Source organism: Oncorhynchus mykiss, chromosome 13, assembly GCF_057628025.1.
Source record: "Oncorhynchus mykiss isolate SJ-2025 chromosome 13, ASM5762802v1, whole genome shotgun sequence".
Lineage (NCBI taxonomy): Eukaryota > Metazoa > Chordata > Actinopteri > Salmoniformes > Salmonidae > Oncorhynchus > Oncorhynchus mykiss.
This window is the reverse complement of record NC_143034.1, coordinates 28,194,511-28,206,663: the sequence shown is the minus strand read 5'-3', so window position 1 is coordinate 28,206,663 and position 12,153 is coordinate 28,194,511. Positions and strand designations below refer to the sequence as shown.

The 12,153-nt window shown below is 42.8% G+C and overlaps 1 protein-coding gene and 1 pseudogene across 2 annotated transcripts in view; one reads left to right on the top strand and one right to left on the bottom strand.

Moving 5' to 3' along the window:
• The window catches only part of LOC118936323 (uncharacterized), a 74,708-nt gene that overhangs the window by 39,026 nt on the left and 23,529 nt on the right, over positions 1 to 12,153 (bottom strand). Inside the window, exons 10-11 of the mRNA XM_090194331.1 lie at positions 2,071 to 2,316; positions 439 to 532 (exon numbers count right to left, since the gene is read on the bottom strand). Of these exons, the coding sequence (XP_090050457.1) occupies positions 439 to 532; positions 2,071 to 2,316 (340 nt within the window). The remainder of the gene's footprint in view (positions 1 to 438; positions 533 to 2,070; positions 2,317 to 12,153) is intronic.
• On the top strand, positions 436 to 5,105 carry LOC110485842 (ATP-dependent RNA helicase DDX39A-like; annotated as a pseudogene). Its single transcript, XR_016485786.1, has 6 exons — positions 436 to 657; positions 1,510 to 1,638; positions 2,074 to 2,424; positions 3,406 to 3,582; positions 3,877 to 3,986; positions 4,781 to 5,105. The product of XR_016485786.1 is annotated as an ATP-dependent RNA helicase DDX39A-like (transcript).

Below are 12,153 nucleotides of genomic sequence, written 5' to 3'. Positions count from 1 at the left end.
GCTACTATCATTATTAGCAGCTAGCTAATGCTATGTAGGAATAAACATTAGACGAGTGTTTCCCAAACTCGGTACTAAGGACATCAGGGGGTGTACGTTTTGGTTTGTGCTGTAGCACGACACAGCTGAATAAGCGCCGAATAAGCATCAAGCTTTGATTGAGTCAGCTGTGAAATGTTGGGGGGGAAACGGTCACCCCTTGGAGTCCCAAGGACCGAATTGTGCTAGACGGTGATGTTTCACAAGGATTCAATTCAGAAAGTGAAATTACAAGAATTGGAAACCTCATGTAATATAACTAAGGTCAGATGGTGAGGAATTGTACATAGATTATTGAATTGGCATTTCAATTAACCTTCTGAATTTACTGTATTGTTGATACAGCGCCCACCCCCAAAATAGTCTCCAGTCTTTCCTAGCTTCAACTAACACAAGTACCCCTTCTCTAGAATGGCAGAGAATGACGTTGACAACAAGCTTTTGGACTATGAAGAGGATGAGGAGCCTCAGGTTGCCCTGGAGACCGCCACACCTGCGGGCAAGGAGGAGGTAAAGGGCTCTTAGTCTCCATCCACAGTTCCGCCTTCTGAGACTTCCTTCTCAAACCAGAGCTGCTCCACGCCATTGTCGACTGTGGCTTTGAACATCCCTCTGAAGGTGAGCCTCACAGGCACTTCCCACCTTCAACCAAGGACTGTTTTTGACTTTGTCCATTCTGTGTGTGTCAAATGGCACCCTATTCCTGACGTAGTGTAAAACTATTGAGCTGGGCCCATAGGGCTTTGTTCAAAACTAGCGCTGTGTGTGACTGGGCCCTGGTCGAAAGTAATCCACAATATATAGTGTGTCATTTGGGACTCCGACTACGAGTTATACATGTATGCCCCTTCAAGCATCACATCATACTTAAACTGGTCATCTCTGTATACCTGTTGCAAGACCCACTGGTTGATGCTTATTTATAAAACCCTCTTAGGCCTCACTCCCCCTCCCCCTATCTGAGATAACTACTGCAGCCCTCATACTCCACATACAACACCTGTTCTGCCAGTCACATTCTGTTAAAGGTCCCCAAAGCGCACGCATCCCTGGGTCGCTCCTCTCTTCAGTTTTCTGCCCTAGTGACTGGAATGAGCTGCAACAAACACCCAAACTGTACAGTTTTATCTCAATCTCTTCATTCAAAGACTCAATCATGGACACTCTTACAAAGCAGCCACAACTGTCAGTGTGATGTGTTGTCTACCTTCTTGCCCTTTGTGCTGTTGTCTGTGCCCAATGTTTGTACAATGTTTTGTGCTGCTACCATGCTGTGTTGTCATGTGTTGATGCCTTGCTATGTTGTCTTAGGTCTCTCTTTATGTAGTGATGTGTGTTTTGTCCTATATATATATTTTTTAAATGTTAAATCCCAGGCCCCAATCCCTGCAGGAGGCCTCTTGGTAGGCCGTCATTGTAAATAAGAATTTGTTCTTAACTAACTTCCCTAGTTACGTTTCTGTCTTTCAGTCCAACATGAGTGCATCCCACAGGCCATCCTGGGCATGGACATCCTGTGCCAGGCCAAGTCTGGAATGGGCAAGACGGCTGTGTTTGTACTGGGCCACCCTGCAGCAGATTGAGCCTGTGTACCGGCAGGTGAGTGGTTGAATCATGAAATTAATCTCTACATTGTGGAAGCAGCAACTGAATTGCTGTTACACTGAAACATAGTCCTCCTGTACTAAAAATAGCTTTCGGCGGAGAATCCATTGAGTGCTTTGTAGTTTAGGAATAGGCTTAATGTGTATCTGGGGATACTTGCATAAGAAAGTGTCTAATCGCCAACTTTATTTAACCTTTATTTGGACTAGGCAAGTCAGTTATGAACACATTTTTATTTACAATGACGGCCTACCCTGGCCAAACCCTAATGACGCTGGGCCAATTGCAGTCTGAATTTGTTCTCCTTTTAATCTCACTGTTTACACTGCTGTTCTATCCTATTGGATAATCTTGTGTGCTTTTTATTTCTCTGCTATCCAGAGAATTCTGTATTAAACATCCTCCCCTACCTCTCTCTCAGTCTACCAGGTGTCTGTGCTGGTGATGTGCCACACACGAGAGCTGGCCTTCCAGATCAGCAAAGAGTATGAGCGCTTCTCCAAGTACATGCCTACTGTCAAGGCAGCCGTGTTCTTCGGGGGCCTGTCCATCAAGAAGGACGAGGACGCGCTGAAGAAGAACTGCCCCCACATTGTGGTGGGAACGCCCGGCCGCATCCTGGCCCTCATCCGCAACAAGACCCTCAACCTGAAGAACGTGAAGCACTTTGTCCTGGAAGAGTGTGACAAGATGCAAATTCAGACCACAGTAGGACAGGGGGGCTGATGCCAGATGTGAGTGACGGGAGCAAGGAGTAAGTTGATACGTCACAGAGGAACGGTCAATTGAAAACGTGTTCCAATGTACCTACTAGCATACCACTTAGAATGCACTTCTAATACACTGTCCTACTAAATAGTAGTGGATCTTGGAACAGAATGTGATAGATGGTGTGACTTAAGTAAGGATTTAGCCAAAACGTAGGAAAGTATTTACATTTTATGTAGTCCCGTGGTTATGTACATGTTCTGAAACTTAAAGTTGCAGTTTTACACACACACAGATGAACCCATCTCCCTAAATTGCACTTTGAAGAGGCAATCGGCAGTATAAACATTAATGAATCATCTTCCTCGCCCCTGTTTTGGAGGGATAGGTCTGGAGAAATTTAACCACTCTGAAATTCGTAGAGCTATATGCAAGGACTGACCGTCAATGATATCAGAATTATCATTTTGACCATGTTTTGAGACTATATAGTTTATTTTTGCGTTTACTTTGTTTACAAGCATTGGAATGAAACAAGCTTGTATTTTGGGTTCTGGTGGGGTACGAAAGTTGAACTAAGCTCATGGGCATTTGTTATTCTTTTAATTTTAAATCTCTAAAAATGGATGTAGAAACTACTGATTGCCCCCCCCCCCCCCTTTTTTTTCAAGGGATTTTGGATATGGCTTAATATTCATGTAAAAAGTTCCAGTCTAGCACATCTAAGCTTTGTCTTTTCGTGACTGTCTGTCTCACAAGTGGCCAGAGTTGACCCTCTCTTCACCTGGGTCTGGGGCTCTGGACATTTTCAGGAGGAACAGTCCTGGCATTAAAGCTATAATGAAAAATAAAGTTCCATCCAGCTCTAGTACTAGTAATTGATGTTCACAATCACATTTGTAGTTCTTCATTCACCAACACAGAATGTGGTTTACTCCTGTTTTTCACTTAATGTGGCTAGGTTTATAAAACTGCCCTAAATAGTGACACTTTCCCCATGTTCTATTCATTGGGGCACACTAGCAAAATGTTTAGCACTGGAAGTCCTGGTAGTCCCTCCCTGTGTTCTGTTTGGTGCTTAATGAATATCTCCTGTAGCCCATGGAGGTGTTTGTGGACGATGAGACCAAGCTGACGCTGCACGGCCTGTAGCAGTACTACTGCAAGCTGAAGGACAGCGAGAAGAACCACAAGCTCTTCGACCTGCTCGACGTGCTCGAGTTCAACCAGGTACGGACAGAGGTCTTTTCAGAGACGTAATTTATCAAACGTAAGTGAGTTGAATGTATTTTGTCCATGGATTTGAAAGTCACGTTTTTAAATACAATTTTACTCATTCAAGTGAACTAAGTCTATGCACCGACAAAGTTTCTGCCTGTGAGTTTTATGCCCTGTGTTTTTCGTCTTCAGAGTGTACATTTATTTGACCAGGGTAAAGCCAGGGTGCCATATCAGATGCAGCATGGGTTTTGTGCCCCATGTTTGTCTTCGGGGTCTCACTGCCATTTTCTCCCCTGTCTGAAGGTGGTGATCTTTGTGAAGTCTGTGCAGCGCTGTGTGGCTCTGTCTCAGCTGCTGGTGGAGCAGAACTTCCCTGCAATCGCCATCCACAGGGGCATGGCCCAGGAGGAGAGGTGGGTTCTGATGGAGAGGGAAAAATCACTGGCTAAACCCTACAGTCTATGCACTTGTTAAAATCTGAGCAGTTTTGATTGGTATAAGCAATATTAGGACTTACACTTCAAGTCATCTCAGATATTAATAAGTGCATAGGGTTTAGGGGTAGATTTGGGATTGGGTCTTGGCTTTCATTGGGAATTTCTGATTTGGACAAAAGAATGTCCTCGACTTTTCCGTCCTCTTATCCGTAAACCGATAAGTGGTTGAGGAGTGTCAATTCGTTAGTAGGCAAACGGTGTCCTCGCCTCCTGCTGAGGAAGCATAAGTGTCCTTTGCTGAAGTTGACATCTACCCCTCCCCTTTCAATCAGCTGTTTACTCTGAGAAGCATGCACATATTTAAAACGATAAGTAGCATATCGTTTTTATCCATACAATGTCTAGCTAAATGTCTTTTCCTACTTTACACATTTTAATTTGGGATTCCACCCCTCTAAATGTCATTTGCATTATGTGTGAATGGAGTCTACTTTCATACAAGCACATTTCCTCCTCTCAGTTACTGTTGACTTTTTTTCAAAAGGAGGAGAGGAATGAGGAGTTGCACAATCAAATTGAGAATCTCATTTACTTGCACATTTTCTATAATAGTCATGTAGAAGCTGTTATCCAAAGGGACTTAACAAGAACTTTCTCTCAGACAACATGCTTGTGGGTCACAGTTTCAGTGTACCCACAGGAGTGAATCAGGATGTTTAATGCCTGTTCTACTTATTCTAAATCTATGGGTGCCCCCCTTCCTCCCCCAGGCTTTCCCGGTACCAGCAGTTCAAGGACTTCCAAAGGTGGATCCTGGTGGCCACCAACCTGTTTGGCCGAGGGATGGACATTGAGTTCGTCAACATCGTCTTCAACTACGACATGCCGAGGACTCCGACACCTACCTGCACAGAGTGGCCCGTGCAGGCAGGTTCGGGACGAAATTCATTATATCGTTCCATGGCCCTGTACAGCAGATGTTATCTAGAATCATATAAGTTGCATAAATGGTAAGCTTGAATGAAGACCAGACACATTTGGGCAAATTAGCTAATATCATGTAATCCGGTGAAGCTCCCTCAGACTACCCAAGTTCCCTAAACGCAACCACATTTAGAAGAAGAATTGCTTCCTGAATTCCTAGTGTAGCAATAAGCGCCCTTCTGATAATCACGTTTACATGAATACCAAGGGTAACATGGCTTTAAAATATACACTTCCACCATCCTCCCTCCAAAGGAATTGCAAAGAAATGCGATGTGACTAATAATTTATTCTGCAATGGTAGTGAGTGTATTGTCGGAGGGGGGCTAGGCCGATCTGACCCTGATCAGGTCTGTGATTAAATAAGATACAGATTAAAAGGATCACCAGCACTGCTGCGTTAACCTCAAATGGATTACAAACAGATTTAACACTGTACACCAACATAACCCCGGATGCCCTTGCATTTGCCTTGGCATTAACAGAAAATACACACATAAACGATACACGGTATGTCCATGGGATTGGTTTAAGCCTCACTTTCCCAAAGTAGATGAACCAACCAGATCCTCTGTTCTGGGGCACTGATCGAAACTGATCTGGGACCAGTATAGTTAGTGTGGCATCAAAATGAAACCATCTGACCTATTACTATTACACCTGTACCACTTTGGTACAATAGCCCCAGTACATTGTGTCACCAGTTGATTGTGTGTTCATTCAGCTCTATATTAACACCACATGAAACCTCCCTCTGGGGTTACAGAACAGGTCTGGATAGTTTGCCACACACACTGGAATGGGCCAATAGAGAGGTGACGTTAATTATACTCCCAGAGAGAGTGAACTGTGAACTGAGGTGAATCATTCCTGTACATTACCAGACACCAGTGAGTGATCCTAGAAAACAAGTGCAACCAAGACAACCGCTCTGGTGAAATGGTTGCCCGGGCTTGTTTATCATAATAAAGGGCAAGGCCCTGTTCACCTGACTAGGTGGAGAAATAGATGGGGGGGCGTGGTATTGGGCGTGGCCAACAGCGCCTTCTCCGACCAACATTTTTAGAGGCCCTCCCATGGCAGCAGAAACAAAATGTTGCTGTTTTAAAACAATGTTGTCTGCTATTCGCAGTTCTAGACATTTTGCCATGGGGAAAAGAAAGCATTTTACAGTTTAATTAAGCTAGTTTCCTGCAATTCTACACATTTTGCCATGGCTTGTGTTGTGTTCTTATGCTACACTTCATGACCAAAAGCTTGTCAAACATCTCATTACAAATCATGGGCATTGTTATAGAGTTGGTCCCCCCTTTGGTGCTATAACAGCCTCCACTCTTCTGGGAAGGCTTTCCACTAGATGTTGGAACATTGCTGCGGGGACTTGCTTCCATTCAGCCACAAAAGCATTAGTGAAGTCAGGCAATGATGCTGGGTGATTAAGCCTGGCTCGCAGTCGGTGTTCCAATTAATTCCAAAGCTGTTCACTCATGTGAAGGCCAAATTACAGAGGAGGAACTGCTTGAGGCAATTGGGTTCTTTAAGGATGGGAAAACTCCAGGGCTGGATGGCATACCAGTGGAAGTATACAAAACTTTTTTGGTATACTCAAAGGACCATTATTGGCTTGTTTTAACCACTCCTATATAAATGGTAGATTATCAGACACGCAAACTGGAAACAATAGAACATTATGAAATATCGGGGACACCAGGCCTGGTTTTCATAGCTGATTTAGAAGAGGCTTTTGATAAAGTACGACTGGAGTTTATATATAATATTTCAATTTTGGGGAATGTCTTATAAAATGGGTTAAGGTTATGTATAGTAACCCTAGGTGTAAAATAGTAAATAATGGCTACATCTCAGAAAGTTTTAAACTATCTAGAGGAGTAAAACAAGGTTGTCCACTATCGGCATATCTATTTATTATTGCCATCGAAGTGTTAGCTGCAAAGATTAGATCAAACAATAATATTAAGGGATTAGAAATCAGGGGCTTAAAAACTAAGGAGTCATTGTTCGCTGATGATTCATGTTTTCTTTTAAAACCACAATTGGAGTCTCTCCACGGCCTCTTAGAGGATCTATATACTTTTGCTATCCTCTCTGGATTAAAACCAAATTATGATAAATGTACCATATTACATATTGGATCACTAAAAAAATGCACATTTTACATTACCATGTAGTTTACCAATTAAATGGTCTGACGGAGATGTGGACATACTCGGTATACAAATCCCAAAAGAAAGAAATTATCTCACTCCAATATTTTTTTATAGAAAGTTTGCAAAAATAGATAAGATCTTGCTACCTTGGAAAGGAAAATACCTGTCTATTTGTGGAAAAATCACCCTGATTAACTCCTTAGTTATATCAGTGTACCTATTTGCTTATGGTTTTGCCTAAACCTAGTGTTTACAAAAGTAACACATTCCAAAACAACAGAAAACCCATTATACAAATAACACAGCAAAATATCTTATTAAGAATGCACATGTTCATTCACAATCGACATTAAATGGCAGCTACTCTTCGCTACAACCGAGCAGGGCTCATATTACTCTCTTCAAACTTAACTCTAACTTCCTCAAGATGTTACTAAGACACACCTTAAACACTCTTGACATGTTAGCGAGTTATAACATTTAAATGACTCTTTTTTTTATCATCAATAAAGTACCTGAAAACAGGGGAGAAATAATCACGAGAGTGATACGGTGTTGTTTTCTCAATTCAACTTTTAGTTCAATGAGAAAAGACCGCGATTTCCCCAGGAATATGGGTGGAGACCAGAGCAATCGATCTCCAGCTCATAGATTAAGAGCATTTCGTAGATCACAGATTAACACTTAGGCACCACAAAATAAAGTAATCAATATAACGTTTACCCATTACTCTCACAATTCGTACCCTTTGTACGCTTGAACTTTAACACAATTATATGAATGTTTTCAATCTCTATCAACTAATACTGAATGCATGATCTTTTTAACCTTAGATGTTTTAAGATCCTCAGATACTATGAACTTACTAATACTTTTTAATGTATAACAGGCTATGAATATTTCCTTTAACCTGTCACATATGTATATATATGTATATATATGCATGCGTGTATGGATATATATATTTACCCCAAAAATATGGGGGATTGGAAATGATGCAGACAATTACATAGGAAGCAACATTCTATCCGCAATATTAAGCTAAAAGAAAAAAAAGCTGTTTGATGGGGTTAAGGTCAGGGCTCTGTGCAGGCCAAACCATTTCTGTTTGGAACTCCCTTTGTGCACGGAGGCATTGTCATGCTAAAACAGGAAAGGGCATCGTATAGAATGTCATTGTACCCCTCACTGGAACTAAAGGGCCTATCCCGAACCATGAAAAATAGCCCCAGGCAATTCGTTATTCCTCCTCCAAACATTAGTTGGCACTATGCATTGTGGCAGGTAGCGTACTCCTGGCATCCGCCAAACCCAGATTTGTCCGTTGAACTGCCAGCTGGTGAAGCGTGATTCATCACTCCAGAGAATGCGTTTCCACTGCTCCAGAGTCCAAAGGCGGCAAGCTTTACGCCACTCCAGCCAATGCTTGGCATTGCGCATGGTGATCTTATGTTTGTGTGCGCCTGCTCGGCCATGGAAACCCCCTTCATGAAGCTCCCGACAAACAGTTATTATGCTGACGTTGCTTCCAGAGGCAGTTGGGAACTCGGTAGTGAGTGTTGCAACTGAGGACAGATTTTTTTTGACTCGCTACAACACTCGGCAGTCCCGTTCTGTGAGCTTGTGTGGCCTACCACTTCACGGCTGAGCCGTTGTTGCTCCTAGACGTTTCCAATTCACAATAACAGCACTTACAGTTGACCGGGGCAGCTCTAGCAGGGCAGATATTTGACAAACTGACTTGTTGAAAAGGTGGCATCCTATGATGATGCCACGTTGAAAGTCACTGAGCTCATCAGTAAAGGCCATTCTACTGCCAATGTTTGTCTACAGAGATTGCATGACTGTGTGCTCAATTTTTATACATCTGTCAGCAGAGGATGTTGCTGAACTGTCCGAATCCACTAATTTGAAGTGGTGTCCACATACTTTTGTTAATATAGCGTATCTGAGTGACTCAAACATTATAACAAAATCAATTGGGGGCCCCATGCCAAAACATTTGGGGAATTTTAGGGGAAACATTGCAATGTTGTTTTTGTAATATTATCACCCCTCTAGTATGTGATGTCTCTGAAACAATACAGTTATACTGATCTGTAGGATCCTGTATCTGGGCAAATATTGGATTGCTTTGTGAGTAACTTTAACTAATTGCCATTCCATTTCCGCTTTATTCCGTGCTGTAATGTAAAGTGCTTCCAAAATAATATGAACAACAGACTAGAAGGGAGCTTGTAGTAGCTGCAGTAGGGCAGGATACTGGAGTTTTAGACTTGATATGTCAGGTCATGGAGTTGCTCCCAGTAGCTCAGCGTCTTCAGGATAATGGAGTGGAACCTTTAGCACAGGGCAGGCCTCTGCTGATCGCTACAACCATCCAACCACAGTGAGAGAGTCGGTGTGACGAACAGATAGACAGAACATCCGAGATGCAGAGACAGACAGACAGACAGACACAGACATCAGGACAGGTTTATGATATCCCTCCCTCCTACTACGGTCCTTATTGTGGCATTCAGCAGTTTTGTACAGCAGAAGCACGCCACAGCCAAGCCGGTGTAAAACACAAAGACTTAATCTGACAACATCACAAAGGCATATTAGTTTACCATTCATTCACAGTTCACCTTAGCATGGATTGCCATAACAACAGTAAGTAGCAGGGATGATGAGAAAGAAGTGAGGTTTACACAGCTGTGTGTAAATGCCAACTGTCACTTTTACTGAGCTGTAATGTTGAAATGTCCCATCCGTGTGTGTGTGGTAATCTGGTATAGTGTTTAATTTCAAAACAAGGTCATGAGGATGTGTGAAGATCAGACAATTGTTTTCTAGAGACTTAGTGTTTCACTCTCTGTATGGTGAGTGCATTTCCTAGATAAGGTTAAAATAAATTACTTGATTTCTCACTCAACACACCCTGTGCTGGTGAAATCTACCCAGCGCTTTCACTTGGTGGTACATGTCTCTAGTCTGTTCTGTTCTAGCGTTTATAATATTAACAATAATTAGCCTGAAATGCAAGGTAATTTATTCCTTGAAAAGTAGTCCCCAAAAAGACTGAAAGCAGATGCTTGGGGCAGAATACTTCACTTTTTTTTATAGTCAGCCATAATACCTCTTCCATAATAAAATGTTTGAGATCTTTCGCTCTCATCTTTTGGAGTAAAGCCAACCCAAGGGACACCCATTTCTGACTACAATATTCTAACGGCTGTAGCATGCCTTCACTAGCAAAAAATAATACATCTGAAGGACAAATAACCTGCGTTGTATAGGCTACAAAGAACTGGCTGAGGATGTAATTAGTAGGCTTTTGCCTGTTTTGGTTTGTGTGATGGCACTTAGCACGATTTCAGGCCAATATGCTAATGCCTATGGCTGCTACCTGTACAACAGGCTCTCGCGCTGCAGATGATGCTCCAGTATATGTCACCAATTCAAATGTCAGTTCAATCCTATGTCTTGCAGTGCAATGTGATAGAAGAAGGCTATTTAAAACATTGCAACGATTGTATAACGATATATGCAATGGAGGCCGCGCAAGCGAAGAGGCTACAAGGTGTCCTCTTATTTCTGTGGGTAAAACTGTAGGCTACAGAAAAATAACAGGGTTTGTAACCTATTTCGGCTATTTTCTTTTTCGGTTGCCTTCCCTTTCCATTGAGGGGCTTATTCGCTTTCCGGAAATATGCAAATGAAGACCACTGTATTAATTCGACAAGAGAGAAATGAAGCAGTATCAGCACCGCTGTCGCCGAGTAACCTCTGATGAAGATTATAACAGAACATGGCCAAGATGTTCAAATGTTCATAAATGACAAGCATGGTCAAATAATAAGTCTGGGACAGGTAGCACGTCCGGTGAACAGGTCAGGATTCCATAGCCGCAGGCAGAACAGTTGAAACTGGAGCAGCAGCACGGCCAGGTGGACTGGGGACAGCAAGGAGTGATCATGCCAGGTAGTCCTGAGGCATGGTCCTAGGGCTCAGGTCCTCCGAGAGAGAGAAAGAAAGAGAGAATTAGAGAGAGCATACTTAAATTCACACAGGACACCGGATAAGACAGGAGAAGTACTCCAGATATAACAAACTGACCCTAGCCCCCCGACACATAAACTACTGCAGCATAAATACTGGAGGCTGAGACAGGAGGGGTCAGGAGACACTGTGGCCCCATCCGATGATACCCCCGGACAGGGCCAAACAGGAAGGATATAACCCCACCCACTTTGCCAAAGCACAGCCCCCACACCACTAGAGGGATATCTTCAACCACCAACTTACCATCCTGAGACAAGGCCGAGTATAGCCCACAAAGATCTCCGCCACGGCACAACCCAAGGGGGGGTGCCAACCCAGACAGGAAGATCACATCAGTGACTCAACCCACTCAAGTGACGCACCCCTCCTAGGGACGGCACTCTATAGTGCTTTAGAGATTTATTCCCTCTAAAAAAAAATGTAAAATGAGGGAATTATTATTCAAATGTAACTCTTATTATGTCAATTGCAATTAGGTTAGGGCATTATTATAGCCTATACTGGCTATAATGACTGGCACAGTGAACATACTCATAACAATGATACTGTAGTAGACAGCAAATTGACCTTAAGAATCTATAGCATGCAGGTGGGTCTTTAAAAAAAAAAACTCAAGAAGAAGATCAAAATAGATGCAAGTTGTGTTTATTTAATTAAATGTGGTGTAATAAAATGAGTTGGGGGGGTTGTCTCCCTCCCTCTTCTGTTGGCTTTGAGAGTTTATTTAGAAAGTGGGTTGGGGGAGGTGGCAGCAGGGTTTTCCCAAACTCGTCTTCTGAACAGTTACTTTTGTATTTTTTTTTTGCAGGGGAAGCAAAATAGTTTTGCCAGGGCGGCTGTGATCCGCGGGAGGAGAGCCTGTTTTTTCTTAGGCTCATCTGCAGCCACAGTACCTGAACAGGTGACAGAGAACAAGGCATGAAATCAGGGTCGTGTTCATTAGG